This window comes from Miniopterus schreibersii, assembly GCF_964146895.1.
Source record: "Miniopterus schreibersii genome assembly, chromosome: 19".
NCBI classification, from domain to species: Eukaryota; Metazoa; Chordata; class Mammalia; order Chiroptera; family Miniopteridae; genus Miniopterus; species Miniopterus schreibersii.
In genome coordinates this window covers 1,536,866-1,558,802 of record NC_138119.1, presented here as the reverse complement: position 1 = coordinate 1,558,802, position 21,937 = coordinate 1,536,866, and the positions used below count along the sequence as shown (strand labels likewise).

The 21,937-nt window shown below is 45.5% G+C and overlaps 1 protein-coding gene across 1 annotated transcript in view; it reads left to right on the top strand.

The window, feature by feature from the left end:
• DPYD (dihydropyrimidine dehydrogenase) overlaps positions 1 to 21,937 on the top strand; it is a 316,316-nt gene that overhangs the window by 167,222 nt on the left and 127,157 nt on the right. Inside the window, exon 13 of the mRNA XM_081122318.1 lies at positions 4,121 to 4,336. Coding sequence (XP_080978444.1) covers positions 4,121 to 4,336 — 216 coding nt within the window. The remainder of the gene's footprint in view (positions 1 to 4,120; positions 4,337 to 21,937) is intronic.

Here is a 21,937-nt window from a genome sequence, read left to right as displayed (position 1 = left end):
ACCAAATGCAGTGAGAAACTAAGGGAAAGCTTTCAGCAGTCGGGTTGTGTTTTGGGGAGTGAAGGGTGGGTTCCAACAGGCGGGACGGAAAATGGGGAAGCGGTAGGAAGGAGCCACAGGGAGAGCGAAGGGCACCTACCTGTGGGGAGGGTGGGAGGGCGCGGATTCGTGGATTTGGGGGACAGCCCTCAGAAGAGATGGGGAATGAGAGAGGAGGTGCGGAGATGCTACAGAGTTGGGTCATAAGGTAAATAAATGGGGGAGACCCCAGCAGGTGAGGTTTCATCAGGGCTGATAGCCGGGGGGAGGTAGAGTTTAGATGGAGAAGAGATGCCCATGATTTGTGTGAATATCGCTTAATTCTGCATCTTTATTCGGTGCTCAGGTTACAAATATCTTATTAAGAGCAAAGTGAATATATCCTTTATAAAGTCAATAAAATGGGGTCATTATTTTTAAGAAACATTTCTGTAGCTTCATGTCCTTTCTAAGGTTTTCATTACAAAGACTAATCTCTCAGAATGGAGGAACGGAATCTGACTTTATGTTATAATTATCATCGCCCTACCTAGGCCTTTCCTTGGAAGCCTCTAATCCAAATTAATTTCTCCTTTGCAAGTTTTTTTTTTCTTTTTTTTTTTCACTTCAATAGATATTTCTTCAAAGGGCAGAGTAACTGAGCTGGAGTTAATTAATGCATTAATCCAGCCTACAAATTAATCTGGCCGTAAGTAGCTGCACAATGCCATTTATTCTTTGCCGTAGAATAGCCCGAGAATGGGTGCTTCTAGAGCAGCTGTACCCCAAGATAGGGGCCATTGTGGTTACATCACAAAGAAATAGAAATAAGATGAAGCCCTGAAGGCTGCTCGATGGTCTCAGATCGGATGGAACGCGGTGATGGTGATTTTCTCTTTTTCAATCAAATATACCAATGGCCTTGCTTTTAACAGTGCTTAAAAAAAAAAAAAAAAAAAAGTTATTCTAGTCAAGGAAATTAGGGGAGAATGCGACTGGAATATATAATTGTGATGTGACTTGCTTTTCCCCAATAGCAAAACCATTACACATGCAAGTTTCCCTGTGGTTCCGGGGCCCAGCCAGGTATCACGAAGGGAACCTGGGATGGAGAGTAGTAATGTAATAATGTAATAACGGGCCGTTCGAGTTTAAGATTCTATTTGTTTTTACTTCCATTCTCAAGTGAAAGGAAGTATGGTTGATTTTCTTACGAATACCTGGATGGCATGTATATTCTTTATTTTTCATGATAGATTTTTCCGTGTGTGTACTTGGGGGGGGGGGTTATCAGTCGAACCATCATGAATAGTTTGGTCAGTTTCCTTTGTGAGGACGAGAACCCTTTAGAGACAGGTGCTCCTGGACGGAGCGGCAGAGCCACGGAGCAGCCGGCGTGAGCGTGAGTCGGGCCTCGCGCTGTTGCTCCTTAGCTGCCTGTCTCTGGACAAGCTGCTTTCTTTCAGCCTCCCTTCCCGCATCTTCTGCGGGAAATCATGCCTCCTCTGAAGAGCTGTGATTAAGGAGCGAGTGCAGAACACTTATCGCCGGGCCTAAGTATTATTTGCAAATGGACAAGTATGCTGTTGATTTTGAGGAAGCCGTAAGCGGCCTGTTTTTACAGCGGGGCCTTGACATTTGGACACTGTGCTGACGGTCCTCGGAATTAATACCTTATACGCAGATCAAGGTCCCCCTACCCATGAGCACTTTTTAGAGTGTTCGTGGGCTGGCAGTAATACTTTGTTTTTTTTGAAAGAGCCCTGTAGGCACTTACTGGGATAAGGTGGCCCCCGGGACGCCTCGGTTGAGAATTAGGAATGAAGAGCAGGCACCTGCTAACCCGGTGACGCTCAGCCCAGGTGCACTTTGCAAACACCTGGCAAGATTTAAAAAAAAAAAAAAATCGTTACTGCTGAGTCCTACCCTGAGCCATTCTGATTCAATTAGTACGGCGTCTGTCCTGCCAGGACATCAATGATTTTAAAATTCTGCCAGTGTTTTTAATAATAACTGGGCGAGGCCTGTAAATTATCAGCCATTCTGGATAAAGGAGCAGAGGAAGGAGGTCCACTGGCAGAGACAGGAGAGTAAACCAGCAGCTTGTGCGGGAGGAGAGGGGGAGACAGATCACGTGGCTCTTCCTGGGGACCCCCGCCCTCCCTGGAGGCCCCCCTGCACTCCTCCCTGACCCTCGCGAGGTAATTCTGTGCCTCGTAATCACCCTCTGAGGCTGGTTTTGTTCCTTGCAACCAGAAATCCATTCTAAGCTGGAAGTTAAACATTTTGGAGGGCAGAGAATGCTTGATTTTTAGTAGAATCTGCAAAATTGTGAGGTGCGTGGGTTTTTACGTGGCTTTACGGGGGTGAATTATAGGCTGCGTCTGTTTGCATAGTAACCGCCCTGCCCAGAGCAGCACTTACCATCCCCACTAGGTGGCTCTTCTGAGAGCCTTTGCTAACCCAAGTCTTGGAGGTAAGAGCCGCATGTTGCTCCCCGTTGGAATCGCAGGACAGAATGGACTGTTACGTCCGAATACAGCCGATGATTGTTTCACTAAACTGACTATCATCTTACTAGAGACTGAAGTAAACAGAGGCTAAGTGCCCCAGGTCACTAGTCCTGTGCATTCAACAAATAATTTGCATGAACATGGACAGGAGTGTGGTGATCGCTGGGCGTGGGGGGCCGAGGGGGTGGAGGAAGGTAAGGGGGGTGAGTGGCGTTGGACACACAATACAGTGAGCAGATGATGTGCTGTGGAATTGTGCCCCCGAAACCTGTACAATTTTGTTAACCAGGGCCACCCCAATAAATTCAATAAAGAGTAGGAAAAAAATATTTTGAGTGTCTTTATGCCAAGTGTTATCCTAGATGCCAGAATCCTGTTAGGTAGGAGACGCACACGCCACACACGAGGTCAGACAAGGGCGGTGTGGTGAGCGAACACTTAGCTTGTGGGTGGCCAGGAGGCTTCCCAGCGGAGGTGACTGCGGGACTGACGCTGGAAGGATTGGGTGGGGTGTTCAAAGCACCAAAGCCAGGCAGAAATGAACGTTGCAGGGAAAAGTCAAAATGCAGAGGCGTTTTGTTTGAGAAGTTCTACGTGGTTTACTAGACTGACGTGAGATGTTGCGAGTGGAAGCAGATGAGACCAGAAAGTGTGTGACCGGGAGGAGCCCCGATCCCAACTGGGATCCTGTGAACTAAGGAGCTCCCATGGGAGGGAGAGGAGAGACGGGGGGACAGACACGCCTGACAAGCCAAGTCCCCATGAGATCTTCGGGAATCTCCCAGCGGTCAGAAAGGGGAGTCATGCTCAGCAAGCACCTACTATGCGTCAGCACCGTGCACTGTGTATAAACGTCTCTGTTAGATCTTCCCCATGGTGCCAGGTGCCTTAGAACAATGTTCCTTCAACAACGGGAACGTCACACTTTGATGGTAACTGTTCAGAACCTGTTTGGTTTCTGAAAAGAGAAGCTCCGTCACGCATGTGAGGACATTGTCCATTGTCTAAACTGAAAGTCCCCTGAGCCCTGAGCTTGTCATTGTCCAGTGTCCCCATGAGGTAGGACGTCAGGCACCCAGTGTTCCCCTCTGCTGTGCTGGCCACGTGCAGGAGAGGGGACCGGGGCCTGCCAGGTGGCTTCCTTGTCTCATAAGCAGCAGTGAGATGGCTGGAAATGGCATTTGGCCTCCTACCTGCCGTTGCCTGTCTCTCTAAGCAGCAATGACAGGCTCACAAATTAGGTTTAAAAAAATTAGGTTTAGGCCGGGCTGATGGGACCAGGGAGACAAATTCTGAAATTACCCCCTTTCGTGCTTGCATCTCAGGATGTTTTACGTAGTTTTTGCTAGTTTGTTGCATTTGTTGTGTTACTGCTGATACTCTCGACAACGCCTTTTCAACGAGAAAAGATGCTGCTCCCTGGGTTGGGTCCCCTGCGAATGACTGGTCTCCTTGCCGATTTTCATTGTCTTAAGCAGGCCCCTGTAAACTCCACGAATTCACATGCTGGGGCGCCGTGGTGTTTGTGAGGGTGAGGTGGGGGGTCAGCCGTGGCACCAGACCAACCCCCGCCTGCTTGTGTTTTGCAGTCACAGTGCGGAGCCACCGTTCCCGCCACACCCGCGCTGCCACTCTTCCACACGCCCGTGGACCTGGTGGACATCAGCGTGGAGATGGCTGGGCTGAAGTTCGCCAACCCCTTTGGTCTTGCTAGTGCCACGCCAGCCACGAGTTCCACGATGATCCGGAGGGCGTTTGAGGCCGGCTGGGGTTTCGCCGTGACCAAAACTTTCTCTCTGGATAAGGTAAGAAAGTATTTTCAAAGCCATGTTTACGTGTCTCTCGGGTATTTCAATTAGGGTATAAATATTATAATGGAAAAGTTTTCTGGCCAAGCAATAATAGTTACTAAACTATCAGACAAGACCTAGTATTAGTAAATATTAGTCTTTACTTTCCTTCTATCCCTTCTGTCCCAGGAAAGCGGGGCAGGTGGGGGGCATGTGTTTCTCATTTTGTTTAGTCTAGACTAGAAAGCATCGAAAATATAAATAGCACAAAAGTGGCTGTTTATATAATCATTTAATAATCACAGTTGCATGAGTTGTTGAGTCTGCAGCATTAATTGTTCTGTAATTTCTGGGGGTGTGAATGGGGACATGCACCTCCACTCGAAGTTAGGGAGACAGTGGGGTTGGTTTGCAGTCGTCCTAATTCACGTCGGAAGGAGTCTCGGTGTAACTCATTTGTGCTGGTCACAAATAAGATTTTTCTTGAATTTTTAAATGCAGAAGCTTTTCCCCCAAAATACATATGCTTGAGTTTAATTTGACATTATGGTTGACTTCCTGCCCACACAGGCAGTGGACACACTTAGTAGAAAATAAACGACATATTCCAGTTGAGATTGATTTTTTAAAGTACACAAGCTTATGAATGTGTGTTGTTCGAGTAGGTTGATCATGCAGCAGAGGGTTGCATCCTTACAAGGTTTTGAATTAGAAAAGAGCAGCAGAATTTAACATCCCTTAAACCTTTATTGATGAAATTTTAAATGCGAAACCTATTGATGTATTTAGTGCTGACTGGTAGTTAGTAATAATTAATGTATAAGAATGTGCGAATCTAGTGACTAGGAAAAGATTACCGTTATTTAAATCGGCCCTATCCTCAGGCAAAGAAGATAATAGAGAACGAATATGCCCCATTAAACACACTCTCCCTCCGCTGCCTTTTCCTCGGAAGGCTCGGTAGCTGGCGCTGTTTGGGCTGGAACGTGACGGCCGTCTGCCCCGGGCAGCTTCACAAGGTGCGATGAGCAGGTGTGGGCAGGAAAAGCCAGAGAACCCTCAAAAGTTAGGAAAACCAGTGTAGGAAAAACATACTTTGTAAATATATAATAGCTAGAGGAAGATTCTTTTTCAAAAAAATTGGCCAATATTTAGAAATCTCTGGTGAAGCAATGTGTAAAAATACAGACCACACCGAATTCAGCTGCAGAATATTGCTAACTGATTGTTTGCAACCTTGCAAGATATTGATACTATGTTTGTGGAATATTGATACTATGTTTGCAGGATATTGATACTATGTTGTGGAATATTGATACTACGTTTGTCTTTGTTGCAACTGAGTCTGTGATCGTATTTAATGACTACATTAGTTTTAGTATTTTAAAATTGTTGTATGTGAACAAAAATAGGTTGCTAATCAGATACTCTTGAAGAATTGTAGCCAAAACAAACAAACAACAAAACAGTGTTTGTTTTGAATTTGCTGCTTCCTTTGCCTGCAAAAATTGAATTCTAATTAATCAGAGACATCTGTCTTTGCTCTGTCGGTGACCTGCATTGATTCGGGACGCTGGCTCCTTCCGTAGCCCAGGAGCAGTTCCCTTCATTAGGATCAGCAGCAGACACGAATATGGGAGCGAACTTCCTTCTCGCCGTCTAATTTGAGTTTAATCTCTCAATTCAGGATCTGTGGAGCCGGTCAGGAGAATGCGGGGCAAATGGAAATTAAATTTGGCACAGAAATCATCGGGATGGGGGTAGGAAGCTCTCTCTTACTTTCACAGGAGGGGAAACAAACTATTTGTGCAAAGGCTATTTTGAAGGTATTTGTGAGGATTGTAGTGACCAAAATAATGATGCCACCTTGGGGTTCTGTGACGCCAGTCTCAAAAGCAGTCATTTTCCATACGTGATTTTGCAAAGTAGCCTGTTTGCTTCATAGAGATCGGTGGTTTTTTTGGCTTATCTTGCCCCTAACTAGTCATTCTACCTGCTGTGAACAGGTAACTGTGCTTCTTCATTGATAAAATGCTGCAGTGGACGACCCAGTCCTATAAACACCTGCTTCCCCACAGCCTCTTACTAAAGCCATCCGTTCAGATAGCACATGGGCTGCGCCCCTGAGAGACACCGCACACAGCCATCTCCACGAGCCTCACTGCGATTTATTATGCCAACTCCAGAATCCGCTCCAAGAGCATTAACCTTCAGAATCTTGACATTTAAAGTCAGGATGCTCTTAATATGACAAAGGTTATTCTATGGTGTTTTGTTATCGCATGAAATATTAATATTTCACAATACAGTTTTGATGAAGCATCATTTGCGGAGCCTGCATATGATAAAGAAATTAAATGCCTACCAGGGGAGATCAGTAGAAATTAGAGCCTGGGCTCAACAGCTGCTGGAAACTGTGTTATCCTTTCGGGGGCAGGGCGGGGGGAGGCTCTTGTTGTTCTCTGAGATTGACAGCTGAATACAGCACTCATTCCTACAGCAAATGTGTTCAGGTTGACTTTGTTTCCCTTTTGCCTTATTTTTAGGGGAGTTCGGAACAGGCTGTTGGTTTCCATGCTATACGTTTTTTTATACCCTTGATGTTTGTTGATGCCGGATGGAGGTCTGATAGGCCACGGCCACAGTAGACCTTTGCTTTCCAGTTATTTAAATGCCAGCGGACACCTCAGAGCACAGAAATATTATTACTCCTCACGGCGCAGTCTGAATAAAAGCCTCGTGTGCTTCCTTTAGGGAGGCAAATGATCAGACTCTTAATGTCAGATGTAAAAAGATCTGTGTTTGCTTTGTGTTAAATAACATCAGAGACGGTTTTCATTAACTGTAGTCTTCCCTGCCAAGTCACTCATTCCTAGAACGCCCCAAAATACCAATGCTGCTTTTCCTCGGATCCAGTTTATGCTCAGAATGATGATATTTCAAGTGCCGTTATAAAAGTATTTAAATATAATTGCAGATTATTTTTTATATAAATATATATTGAGTTTGAGTTTAAATTTTAAAAGGATGGGAGAGAAAATCAATCTGCCAAGCTCAATTTAAGCTAAACTCTCCTGACAAACCAGAGAAATGCTCAGCATAGCTGGGAATATCAGAAATTGTTTAGTGATCGCACAAATAACCTCCTTACCTGTGTCACATTGCTCTAATAGGAAATCAAAACATTTGTTTCTGTTAATTACATCGTAACTTTTTTTTCATCTCAGGTAGCTACATTATGTATTATATACTGCAAACACATCATTTCTGACTGCGAGTTCCATGTACCTCAGTCACTACACAGGTAAACTCGAGCCGTTTATCTCTCTCCTAACCCAAATTCAAGCCTAAGTGAAAGTTCATTCCATTCATAAGCTGTATCTAGATATTAGAGTAAACTTGGGATTGATTTTTAGTAAGAAAATGCCTTGAATGCATATATGTCACTGTAATAATGTCAAATGATTAGGTAAATAAGTGTACACTTGATCAGTCTCTCTCAGTGTAAAATACTGAAAACTAAGCACTGAGAAATATTGAAGGGTCTTTATGATTTCTCTGGACTCACCGTATTGATTGTGGCTGTTTCCATCATCCAGTCCAACCTTATACCATCCACGCTGAGTGTGTAGGGAGAGTTTGATAAATGCTTCAGAAATATGTGTTGTATAAACGAATGAATAAATGAATAAATAGGTTTCTGGCAACGGCATATTGAAAGGTTTTATCAGCTGTGTGAATGGACAGTTAACACATGAAACATTGATCGTTCTGAGTATTGATCTCAGAGAAGAGGCCAATTTAAAGGTTCATATCCTGTGCTGCTTTCTAGAGTGTATGTTTACATGTCTAAAAATGAGAACGTCAGTGGAATCTAAATGCGTGGATTGTATGTGAAGATGTACGTTGTTGAGTGGCCTTAAAAATGCAGAGATTTTGTTTTGAGGAAACAATAAGTATTGCACCGTTTTAGGAAGGGACATGAATATTATGTGGCCCAACTATCCAGGGTCCTTTGTCAGTAGCCCTGAGAGAAGAAACAGAACCTGCTCGTGGATGCTTCTCGTGACACAGAAAATCCCAGGTCCTTAGGTGGTGCAGCCTGGCTATGGGATGATCTTTCAGAAACACCTGCCTTTTATTGTCCACAAATTAATTTCCATCCATGCTTTATAGATCTGCCCGTGGAGGCATCATGGCATAAATTACTCTAACTTATTAACGTAGATGAATTGTTGATTTTAAAATTGGTGCTCTTGTTTTCCCAACTAAATAAATACACTAAGGAAAGGCTAGCACGTGTGGAGAGGCCGTGCAGTCTGGGGAAAGAAATCTGAGCTGGAGAACCCTGGTGTCCACCCAAAACCGCTTCTGAATTGCCCTCTGAACTCGGGTGATGCTGCAGGCTTTGTTGTAATTATTATTATTACTACACACGTTTCTACCACTTACTGAGTCCTTAGAATGTGTGGACATTGCCAACGCTTTTTATTAGTTATTCATGGAATCCTCACAACATCCTTGTTATAAAATAGGTAGTAATTTTTTTCAGATGATATAATGGGCTGAGGAAGTTCAATAAATTGCCCGGAACTGAGAGCAACAATTACTTATTGGCTCACAGTCGTGTACATGGGTAATTTGGCTGAGCTCGTCGGGACAGTCCTGTTTTCCATGGTGTCTGCTCGGCTTCCTCATGCTGTGCAGTCAGTTGCGGGGGTGCCTGGAACTGGCAGGGTGGCCCCCCGCGCGTGCCGGGGCCCTCAGGAGGAGCTGCCGTAATTGCTGAAACGGCTGAGCCCCTCCGTCCCTTCGCAGTCTCAGCCTGAAGGGGAGTAGCTTGTGCTTGTTCACAGGTGGCAGTGTCCCAAGAGGGTGAGGAGGAAGCTGCAGGGCCTGTTGGGAAAAAGGCTCAGAAGTCACCCACTGGCACTTCCTCCAGACTCACCTGGTCAAAGCAAATTACAAGATAAAATATACGTGCTTTGTTTAAGGAGGTGCAGACCCTCTGCCTGTTGACTGATGGGAAAAGCAGCCAAATCTTATCACGAAGGAGCAGGCCTATGGCCTGAAAGAGTTATTGCCATCATCTCTGTAAACAGCACTAACTCGCCCTCTGGCCGCAGTAATTCACATCCTTCCACATGCAAAATGCAGCATTTCTTATCTACCCCTTTCCAAGACACCCAGCCTGTCATTCAGTCCTGCATCGGGCTCAGCATCAGCGACCTTGTGACCTCTGTCCGCTCCCAGTGCATAAAAGCTACTTGGGCTCAGCTCCTCTTGACCCAGGATTCTGTGGAGTAGGAAGACACGTTGTCCACTCCCTGTAGACCCAACATAAAGCGATGTGGCCAATAAACCACTGCGGAGACTCTCGCTCAGAAACAGGAGATACGCAAGGGACGTGGCGACCCACGTGCCCATAGCAGTTTTGAAATTCAGTCAGGCTCATGTTTTCAGGGCCACTTACTCCAGGGGCAGGGTGCGCTCCTCAGTTAGGATCTAGTTTCATTTCCTCGTGGTGGTTCCCTAATCCTTCGCTCCTGTCCACAGTCGGCTCTGGGCCCTTGATTCTGTCCTCTGAGTTTTGTTTTATTTTGTTTGTTCAGAAATGGCTGGTGACGGCCCACGTTGGCAGCAGTGTTTTCAGCCTGTTCCTGCTTGTGGAAAGTTAAGAACTCTCGTTCCTCTCTTTAGTTTGATTGCCCCTTTTAGTCCCAGCTCCCAGTGATGCCATCATAAAAAAAATTATTGTATCTATTGACTCCGTGCCCTGGAGTCACATCCATAATTATTTTCTTTTGAGACAGACGTCTCTCCATGTTGAACGTGCCTTGCTGCTGTGGTCCAGTGTCCTCGAGATTTTTAGAATCAATACTATCCACTTAAGAGAACCTACTAGGACCTGCTTCAAGTCTCTCTAAAGTCTTTGCAAAGTGTCTTACAGCAACACTCGTGATGTGCTCTTTACCCCGAGGTAATTTCTTACTTTGAAAATCATTTTCCTTCTAGACGAGACAAACTATTCAAAATTGGTTATTTCTCAACCCAGCCTGTCTTGGGCCCCTTTGCTTTTCTCTAAGTTGAATTTGCTTAAAAAACTGACTATGTCCTTAATTAGCTCTGTCCGCTCTCTCCCAGCATCTTATACTCAGGCAGCGACACTCCAGGGATGCTGTTAGCATCCTGTCTGGAGGTTTCTCCAGCCCGACCCACGAATTCATCGTGCATGTTCTCTACCTTCCGAACCATCACCAGCAGTGCTCTCACCGGTGGCTCTGTCACTGACTGAGACAGGCCAGTCTTTCCCAGTCCCCAAAGCAGTTTTCATGCCGCGTGTGAAGCCTCCACCAGCAGTTTGCTTGTGGTTCTTCCAGGCTTTACAGCCTCCTCTCACTTTTTCCGTAGAGGCCTCTGCCGGCCTCTCAATCTGAAAGCTAGTGTGGCACGTTTCACATTTTGTTATTCTAGCCAACATCTCTGTAGCATGTATCTGTCGCTGCATGTCAGGCCACCCCACAATCTAGTGGCTTAAAACACCCCGTCATCTGCTCTGGGTTCTGGAGTTCGCCGACCTGGTCGGGGCTCGGCCAGGAGGCCCGCTCTGTGTTCTGGTAGCTGTTCTCACTTGTGCTTTGGCCGTCAGTGGACAGGCGCCTGGAGCCGGGGGCTGGGCTGGGCCTGGCTCTCCACATGGTCTCATCTTCTAGGAGACGGTGCTGGGCTAGTGCCCAGGGTGACAGCAGGTTTTTTTGTTTTGTTTTTGTTTTTTAAATTATTAACTTTATTAAACCTTGGCTCTTCTTTTTTTAATATGTTTTTATTGATTCTAGAGAGAGGATGGGAGAGGGAGAGAGAGATAGAAACATCCATGATGAGAGAGTCATGCATCGGCTGCCTCCTGCAGGCCCCCTGCTGGGGATCAAGCCTGCAACCCGGGCATGGGCCCCGACGGGAATCGAACCAGCAACCTCCAGGTTCCTGGGTTGAACCTCAACCACTGAGCCACACAGGCCGGGCGTGGCAGTGTTTTTAAAGGGCGAGAGGGGAAATTGCAAGGCTGAGGCTCAGAGTTTGCACGACATAATTTCCACAGGGTTCGGTTGCCGAGGACAAGTCATGAGGCCAGACCAGGACCCTGGAGCCGCAAGTAGCTCTTCTCTTCCAAAGGCAGGCAGCTCCTCCGTCTCGCAGGCCGCTGGGCTAGTGTTTGCTCTGCCTGGAAAGCTCCGGCCTCGGACTTAGTACAGCGGCTCCTGCTTCTCACGCAGTTGTCCCGTCACAGTGCCCTCCTCCGAGAAGCCTCTGCTGACCACTCGCACTGGGCCTCTCTGGCCACGTTTCCCCGGCGGTTTGTTCCGTAACTGCAGGGATCGCCACGTGAAATTACTATGCCCGCGGCCACTTCTTTGTCGACTTGTTTATCCGCTGCCTCAGCCATGAGAAGTAAGCCCCGTGAGGAGGGGGTGTTGCCTTGCTGGCTTGCGACCGCAGGCCCGGTGCCGAGAGCCGCGTGGGGCAGGCGGGAAGGGTCCGCACCTCGTGAGATGGATACAGGTAGTCACAGGGCTCTGATCTGAACCACAGTTCCACGTGACAGCTCTTCAGTTATGGGAAGCAGCTCTCATGTCCTGTCATTGGCAGGCTTTTCCTTTTTATTTTTTTCTAAATAGCTCTGTTTTCCTTCCCAGAACAAGGTTTGCAGACTCTACCACGTAGGTTGTCTATTCTCCGAGGTGGATTTCAGGAAACTGGTTTCAGTCCCCATTATCTTAGCTGAGGGGAAGTTGCCTACATTGGCACAAATCACTAGCATCCCTCAACCAGGTAAGAACCAGGAGTAACCCTGTCAGACTGTAAATGCTGAAAATAATAGTTAGACTTGTTAGGAAGCATTTCACAAATATGTTACATAATCACGTTTTAGAGCCTGGTGGAGTCTGTTCGGATTACAGCACAGAAAAATCACAATTACTTTTGCAATTTGTTTCAGAAATAAAGATCTGGATATATATTTTTTTAAGATTAAATGAAACATTTCTTTTACCATTGAGTTTCTGCATTACCTTGTTACAAAAGTCTATGAAACAAAAAATAAGCAATAGTCCAGTGCGTTATACTCCCTGCTATAGTTCTCGTTTCGAATTTGGTCCATCATTAATTTCTATTTATTGTGTGGTGTTATCTCCTGATGTATGCCAGTGCGTAAAACTAAGAAGTTATAATTATTTAAACATAGCCAATGTAAACATCTCACCTGGGAGATGCTGAAATCCTAAAGCTATAAATAATTTCCGTGCAGGAATAGTTTGATTTTCACCTGGGGAGGTGCTTTAGTTGTGGTTTAGATTTATTTTACTGAAATTTGTAAAATGGCCCCGGCATCCAGTGATACGGGATGGGCTTACCTGAGGCGACAGTTGACGTGCGGGAGCGTCGTGGGAGGTGCCGTCCGAGCGCTCACTTCAAGACTGTGTAGCCGTCTCTTCTGTGAAGTAACCTTGTCCCTCCGGCAACAGAACTGTGTGTGTTACACGCCCGTGTGTGTGTGTGTGTGTGTGTGTGTGTGTACACACTTGCAGTACTGAAGCTAAATCTTGGAAGTTAGAATGTAACAAAAAATGCACCCAACCGCTCCCCAAAGCTCTAAGCTAATTGCCATTTGTAACCACGCCGTGGGTCCCAGACTTCATCAGATCAGTAGAAGATGCAGTTATGTCTCCAAACACAGGTTAATGCCCCTATTTCTAGCATGAAGTATCAATCCTTTCATTGTAGCCAAATATATTTTTAACCAGGTACATTATTAAAGTTACTTAAATTTCTCTCATTTTTTTTTTCTCTTCACCTTTTATTTCACATTTTGGGCTAGTTGACTATGAAGCAGGCCGATCAATTTTCCAATATAATTATGTCTTTGCTTCTCTTCTGTTCCAGGCTGTGATTTCCCACTTGTTAATTAGGTAATCATTTTGGTAGAGCGGACAAGGAGAGACTCAGATAGACTTTTTAGTAACATAATTTGATGTGTACAGTTTGATCTGGGTTAGCTGGTGGGAGAACCTACCTTGTAATGGAAAATACCTCTTACTCAGTTCTTGTTTTGTTTGTTTCCTAAGCAATTGGTGTCAAGGTTAATGGAAAATTCTCATATTTACGGCTAAAGGAAATTTCCTTAAAGGATAGTCCTGCTGTTTAAAAATCTCATTCCACCGTTATCCTGTCTCACATAATTCTTTTGCAGATTTTAAATTTAACCAGCTAAAAATACCCACATCCTGAGTCTGTTTGGATGGCACAGTCTTTCGTTGAAATGAACATGGCTTGAATTCCAGGATACCCCCTTGCCTTTGTAGTTTCTTCACTGATTTTTAACAAGGTTGTAATCAGTACTATGTAGGGATAGTCTTACCCTCCTTTAGAAACTTTAAATATAAAACCCAGCGATTACCTCTCTGTCAGATTTTTGTTGAAGACAAACTTACACTTTGTTGCGAGACATTTAAAGTTGCAATTCTCCCTTTTCTTGTGACTTGCACTGGCTACCTGGCCAGGGGCCGCCGTGTCTGAAGTTAGGGGTGAGCCGATGCTCAGGGCAGTGGCTGGTTTTGTAGAGAAATCTTCAGCCAAACTGCCTTTTCCTGCACCGGTTACCTTGACCCACCCGACCTCCCCGTTTGTGCCTCCGCTTGAACTCAGCCACTGCCCTCTGCATCCCGCTCTGCTGATTTGTTTGGACATTTCCACAATATCCCATATGGTTGGAACAACGCATCGTTACTGCTCTGCCAGATCCTCCCTCGATTCAAGGTAAAATTTATCTGAAAATGTCATCACGTCGTGTCATTGACCAGGCCCGCTGTATCCTCAGAGCTCTTACTAACGTCGTATATATATGATATTTGCTCTGGAAAAGCTTAAGGTCTAGTTCAAGTTCAGAAAGCACTTACGCCGAAAGACAGGGAGTGACTGAATGGTGACACAAGGCAGCAGGATTCTGAGATTAAGCGTGTTACTGAAGGAGCAGTGTTTTCCTCCGTTTTTAAAGAGCGATGACTGGTTGGAGCTGAGTCTCCATTCGGGGCAGAAGCGGGGCACGCAGAGGCCCACGTCGGGGCGCGCCCAGCACGTCCGGGCCGGCAGCTGAGTGTGAGGTTAGTGTCTGCGGAGGCCGGGGAGGCCTCGGGCTGGGAATTTGAGTTGCCTCTGGGGCCCCCGAAGCCTGCAGTGGAAAGCGGGGAATTACGTACCCGGTGGGGAGCCCGCTGACCCGTGGGAGGCCCACTCCCGGAGTCGGCGATGATGGCCCTTCCCCCGCAGCCTCTCTTGGGGTTCAGCGAGGCTGCCCCCCCTGTGGTTGCGCCCCCTGCGTCCAGCCTCACCCTCCTCGTTTTGACGACTTCTCCTCCTGTTCAAACATGAAAAGGCCGGTGACGACCCAAGTCCTCCTGGCTCTGTGGGCCAGCGGTTACCTTCTCTTTACCTCTGAGCTGTTGGCAGGACGGAGGGAGAGGGGACCTTGGAAACTCAGGGGTTTAATTCCCCACAAATAGCACTTTCCAGGACCCCTCGTCCTCCCGTGGGGGCTCCGGAAACTTATTCCAGCTGCACCCCAAAAACTCCACTTCCAGCAGCAACAGGTGGGGACCCCGCAGAGGTCTCCCCCACCGACAGCAGGTCTGCACAGCTCTCAGACGTGACCGCGGCTGCTAGAGGCACAGGCGGTCGGGGAGCAGGGCTCCCCGCGCAGCCCGCCGAGCGTTGCGCGTTCAGACACGGAGTAAAACAGGAGCTGGGTGTGTCGCCGTTTCTTGGAGCAGGTGCCTGAAGCATCGTCATTCAGCGTTGGGCTACCGGTGCCGATAAAAGGCGCGTCCGCGAGCAGCTCAGTGGCTGGCCCGGCCGGTACTGACTTCCTCTCCCGTGGCAGCCACGCCCCTCCTCTGTGTCCGGCGCCCGTGGCGCCAGGTCGCAGCGCGAGGAGCTCGGGCGCTGTGGTGTGCCGGAATGTGGCTGTCACAGCAGTCAGTGAGATCTGAGAGGTGTTGACTAATTGCCTGCTAATTACACAGTAAATTGTCTAATTAGGCTGATGGTTAATTAGGGTGGCTTGCACAGCAGTCTCGTGGAATGTGCGTCTGACGTCTGGGAAGCAGCTTGTGTAATTGGCAGGCTGGTTGGTGAGCTTGGCAGAGACAAGCCAGGAGGCTCCCGGCCGCCCCTGACAGAGCAAGGCCTGCATGGGGACGAAAGGGCTGTCATCCTTATACCGAAGGTTTTGTTTCAGTTTTGCCACCGTGCTGAGGGGAGCGATTGAGAAATTACATCCGAAGCCCAAGTTACCTGAGAAAAGGAGACTTGAGAATGGGCCTCCGCGTGTAAACTGGGCGGCTGGCCTGCCGTGTATCAGCTCGGAGACACAGTATCTACCCCATTGTGCTATTAGACACATTGTGTCTCGGAGACACAGTATCTATCACATTGCGCTAATAGACACATTGTGTCTTCTAGGCCCTTCTTTTAACATGTGCAAAAATGAAGAAAGAAAAAAAGTTCATCTCATGCTTCTAAGGAAAAGAAATACCTCTTTTATAAAAGCCTAAGATCAATATGACTGATTAGAAGACAAAACTTTGAGTTAATTGTATAACGTTAAAGTTATGCATCGACGTTCACTATAAAATTAGACACGATACAGTATACATTTGGATGATACTTGAAAGAAATTTTAAAAGTTTCTTTGTAATAAGAGAATTTTAGTTTTATCATATATACAATTTACCGTGCAGCTGGCATTTGCTTTTAGTTGAGTAAAATGCAAAAACAGAATGTTGCAATACCTAATTAAATGTGCCTTGTTTCTGAATGGACATGGGCGTGAGCATGTTCGATGACTTTACCTGCAAGGTCTGAGGCCTTTAAATAGAAAATATTTAGGAGTTTGTCCTTTATAGCCGAGAAACTTTAGCTCTTCTCAAAAAGTTACCTGTGGCTGTTGACAAGCACGAACATTCACCCTGTAAATAGACTAACCCATCGAAGATCACAGGTCCTTGATGGGGATGCTGGGCACACACCCGGCCCCCCTTCCTGAGACACCTGAACACTTACAGTACCATTTGTATTCCAGCACTTTCTGAGGATTTTGAAATAAGATCTTGAATAAAACATTAGGCTGCAGTTGAAGCAAAAGGCCACAAGTAGACAGCGGACCTTGGGTTTACACTTTTATGTTAATAAGGCAAGAGAAAATTGTAAGCATTTCAAAGCAAGATTTCTAAAAGTTCAGAAGGCCTTAGATTATAGTATCTTTTTGTTTTTGCTGCTGCTGCTTTCTTAGCAAGTAAAATGGGTATCTCTTTACGGTTGGACAGGCCTATATGTTTTTTGTTCCCACTGTTTTCCATGGAGAATTTGAATTTGAGTGTATACTATATGTTTTTAAATAGCAAGAGAGGAATACACATTCTGCAACCTCTGAAATGTCTTTGAATTAACATTAGCCTTCGAGATATATGTATGAATGAAAATATATATAAATGAAAATATTTACTGTTTTAACACAAAGTGTTTTTCAACCTGCTTTAAAGCAATACTTTAAAATGTAAAGTCACAGATATAAAAGAATATAAAATAAAAATCTATTTTGAGAATGAAGCAAAATCATATCCACTTTATTTGGAGACTTAGGTTATAAAGTCTGGGAAGACTTATAAAGAAATTATGCAAAATAGAAGGAAAGCAAGTTTACAAAGGAATTCAAGGTTAAACATTGAAATTGCTTCTCTAGAGACATATCTCCTGAGGGAGAAAGATCATAGAGGTCAGGGGAGAAACTCCAAATACTTTGTGTTTTCATCTACTCAGGTTTTTATTTTATTCCTCAAAGAGAGAACATAAGAAATTTACTTGTTGTGATAAAGTTTGCATAAAAAGAAATCAGCTAGATATATTATTGTGACTAAAGTTGTAAAGAAGAATTTTTACAGAACGCAACCTTTAAGACAAATTCCTTTTTTAGTTTTATGTGTAAATTTTACTTTTTTCTATTAAGTCAAAATTCAGGTAGTTTCGATTTATATATAGATATTCCAGGAATAAATTCTGTGTATCATGAGATTATGTCGTCAACTGTTGAGAACTTCTTGTGATACTTTATACTCTGGCCTTTAAGGATATATGTGTATGTATATATTATGTGTATTTGTGTGTATATATCTCATATACACATATACACGGATATGTGTGTATGATATGTGATCCGTATCTTTTCCTTTAATAATCAAAAAAAGTATTTATTTAATGATTTTGAGAGAGAGAAACATCGATTTGCCGTTCCCCTTATTTATGCCTTCATTGGTTTTGCCCTGACCAGGGATCAAACCCACAACCTTGGCGCATCGGGACGACGCTCTAACCAACTGAGCTACCCGGCCAGGGATCAGTTTCCTTTTGAATTCCTTGGAAAGTTTTATATCTGCAATTTTGAAGTGTAAGAGCAAAGAAACACACTATTTAGTGACCGTAGCCATCAACCTCAGTCTGGAGTAATTTTATTTTCCTTTATAATTTACATATTAAGAAATTCACTTTTAACAATTTACATTTCCATGACGTTTTGTATATTCGCAGAGTTGGGTAGCTCCCACCATCTAATTAATTTCAGAACATTTCCATCACTCCGAAAAAGACACCCCTCCTATGAGCAGCCACCCCCTGTCCCGCGGCCCCTGAGACCACTAGTGTGTAGTCATCCCCCGGATTTGCCTGTTTGGGACGTTTTGTGTAAATGGAATCACACAATATGTGACCTTTTGTGTGTGCTCCCTTTTACTTGACATAGTCTTTTTAGAGACCACCCATGGTGTGGTATGTACCCAAACGTCACTCCTTTCGGTGGATACACTGCATTTTGTTTGTACATTGGCTCATGGATATTTGGGTGGTTTTTTTCTACTTTTTGCCCATTGTAAGTAGTATTTGGGTGAGTTTTCAGGTATAAGCTTTTGAGCAGATGTATATATTCAGTTCTCTTCTGAATATACCCAGTCGTGGAATTGCTGGGCGAGACGGCAACCGTGTTTCACTTTTTGATGAACCGTTAAACTGTCCTCCAAAGTGGCGGTTCCCAGGCCCCGCTCCTGCCAGCCAGAGCGGCTGCGAAGGACCCTGGGAGGCGAGGTCGGGGTTCCCTGTCCCGGGCCCGTCACTGACGCGGGCTCTTCAGTCTCGGAAGGAAACTGTCCCTGGCTGCTTTTACTTCCCGCCAATCATGACTTCAGGTAGCTGGACGGAAAAGGTCCTGAGAGAGGAGCTGCAGTTGCTCAGCTTGAACTGAAAATGCGGGTACTTTGCCGGGTGAGGTGCTGGTGTGGGTGGGGTTCTAAAGCGTGAGCTCCGTTTACCCCAAAACGGAATCTAAGGCCAGCACCTGAAGGGGGGAAGTTCAGTAACAGAGCAGGATGTTAAATCCGTGGGATTAATTAACTTGATATAAATAACTGGAGCATTGCTGTGTGTATCTGTAAACCATCCCTCATGGTCCCAGCTCTAGGAGAAAATCTTAATAACGATGATGATGACATGTCGCCCTCCCAGCCAGCCGAGGTTGTTGTGACAGATTGTGAACAAACCGTTACAGGGCTGCGCAGATTCAAATGTGAATGCAACACAGTATCATCAATAACGATAAAAGCAACAATGGAGCACATGATGCTGATGCAGCTCAGAAAGGAAATGTATTAGGACCGTGGGTAAAGTGCCAAAGAGAAGCAGCTCCCCGTCTGCTGAAGTCCTTCACATTTGAGGGTTTAACTTGCAGCCAGGGGAAGAGGGGAAGGGGGTCAAGACAGGCTGGAGACACATTTGTACAACTTATTAAGATGGGGAATCTGGTCTCTCTCCATCCCCCCCTCCCCCTCCCTCTGCCTGTCCTCCTTTCTCGAATGGAGCCTTCGCCATTACCATACACTTACAGAGTCCAGAACGGCACCCAGGTATCGTCCACCCCCCACACTGACTTTCGCCGTCCGAGGCCTCATTTGTACTCAGAACATTGCACAAACCTCTCACATGGTCTGATTCCCACGGTCTCTCCGGACAGAAATCAGGGTACTTATTTCCAACCCCATGTATCTTCCCAAAGTGTATTTGGACATATGTCTCCCACTCCCTGTAGTTCGCACTCCTTAGTATGTTCCACAAGGGCCTCTATCATGTCAACCCAACTTTTTTTTTTTTTTTTTTTTTTAGCCCTAATTCCCTCCCCACCTTTTCACAAAAAGAAAACTTAACAACAGAAGCCCTAAAGGCTTTTAAAATATTAGTGCCGCCGTTTGGCTGCAGGTTGAATTTCAGTTGCTGTACATTTTTAGGAAAGAATGAAAAACTTGTTTAGAGATGTACTCTGGGCCTCTTTTTAACGACCCCATCTTATGGGACCAGATTTCTCCCTTCAAAGTCCCACCGCTCATGGGTTTGGCTGTTCATCGGCAACCCGTTTTGTTGACTTTATGTCTTGTGAGTCACAGTTCCCAATTTTTGGACCCAAAAAAAAAAAAAAAAGATTCCAGCCCAGTGTTCACCACGTTTACTAGCCAGGTCGCATGTCCCGCAGAGCAGAATGAAATCGAGAGCCCTCCAGGAAAGGCTGTGGCTCCGGGCTCGTGACTTCATTCCTTAAATTTTTAAACATTAGGAATAGCGTCGTGAGCAATGGAAGAGTTGTTCTCTGAGTGAAGTCCAGGTCTCCATGGCTACCTTCCCTGCCTGTGGTTTCCTGCAGCGGAATCGCCGCGATGATGCCGGTGCCCGGGGAGCACCTGCCCCCGCCCTCTGTGGGCATTTCGCAGGCCCCCCCTGCGGGTCGCCCGGAGCCAGCGCGGCCTCCTGGCTGCTGCGTCCCGCATTCGTATTTACTACGGACCGGCTGCTTCAGCACGTTCCTTGACTCCCCGTGGAGAGGGGTGCAGCGCACCGCAGAGAAGTGCGTGTTTTCAGAAACCCTGAAGTGAAAGTTGTTGATTTTAAAAGACATTCTGTCACAGCTGAGTGCGGGAGGAAGAGATCAAGCCGGCGAGCCGAGCCAACCCGCGCTTTCACTCACTCATTTCTTCTGCTTAACGCTTTCCCTCGGGGTCATTAGCATTTTCATTTCGAAAAATGACAGTCTGCAGTGGAAGCAGTAAAAATGTTCAACCTGTGGTTTAAATTATTGATTTTTTAGAATATTGAAGCAGTATTTCAAATGGGTTTTTGTTAGAGATACTTCTGGGTGGGGGGTTTCAAAGGTAATTTGGTATCCGGAAGCCTGTGTATTTGAAAGACTTTCCATTCTTGGAATTTCGTTAGACTCTGGGGTGATTGGATACAAATGTTTATTGTCTTTGGGATTCTAAGTAGCAGATCTTTGCTGCTTGAACTGGAAACATATTTGCAGGCGGTGCGCCCGTGGTGATTTATGGCGTGTGTTCAGACTATGATGTACTGGCAAAATAAGTCTTCATTGGGAAACAAAAGCTGATCTTAAAACGAAGGAAAGCATACCGTGATTTGCATGCATGGAAGGTCAAAAGTCTAATTGAGAGCTAAGGCATTGTGATCAAGCAGGCGAGGTACAGTCCTATAGAAATGGATTTAAACGAAGCTTCCCCAATTGTGTTATGCAAATAGACAGTGGAGTGTGGCTGCAGAGAGTCTTTTTAAAATCATTTTAAGTCTCTCACGGCCGTCCACGCTCACATCTAAATGGAAAGTGTTTCAGCAGGTCGCGGGATCGCTGGCCGCCGCGTGTACCTTGTGCAGGTAGTTTGTTATCCACACCATGCTTCTACTTATGGGGGAAAAGCTACTTAAAAATTACATTATATCAAAACGATTTGATCTGCAATCATTCCACAAGCCGGGGCCCATTGAAGTCAAGGAGGGCTTGGAGTGCAAATTTATGGCTGTATCGAGCTTGATATGTGAAGAGTTGCATCATATTTTGTGCTGTCAAGTATCACATGGCAGTGGATGGTTCTCGTTTGAAATAAAACACGCTCTTCCTTCCTTCACAAATGGAAATGAATTAAAGGTACCATATCAGGAGAGATCTTTCTGGGACGTTAGGACATAAGAGGGAAACCTGCCACGGGATGCATGAGATGCATCCTTAATTAGTGCTACTAATGTTTAAACCAATGTTAAGATGCCTTCCCAATGGCAGTGGTACCATGAAAGTTGGTTGGAGAATCTGATGTTCCTACTTTTGGGGAAAATCCGTGTTGAATCTGAGGGCACAAAACCCTAGGACCCAGTTCTCCTGTGGAGTCCCCTCCATGTCCCCTGAAAACTTCATGCAACAGACAATATGGTTGAAACAACTTATGTATTGTTATGACGTAGATCATCTGATTTTCTGATTTAATCTTTATAACGGCTCTTAGAAATGAGAATTGTATATCTTTTCATGTTGTTTCATCATATTATAATTAAGGAAACAGTCCCAGAGAACTGAGTAAACTATTCAGGGTCCTTAGGTATTAAGCAGTGAGATCAGAGTTCAGGTTCAGGTTCACCTAACTCCCAAACCAGTGATTTTATACTACCCAACTGTCTCCCTTAGTCTTTAAA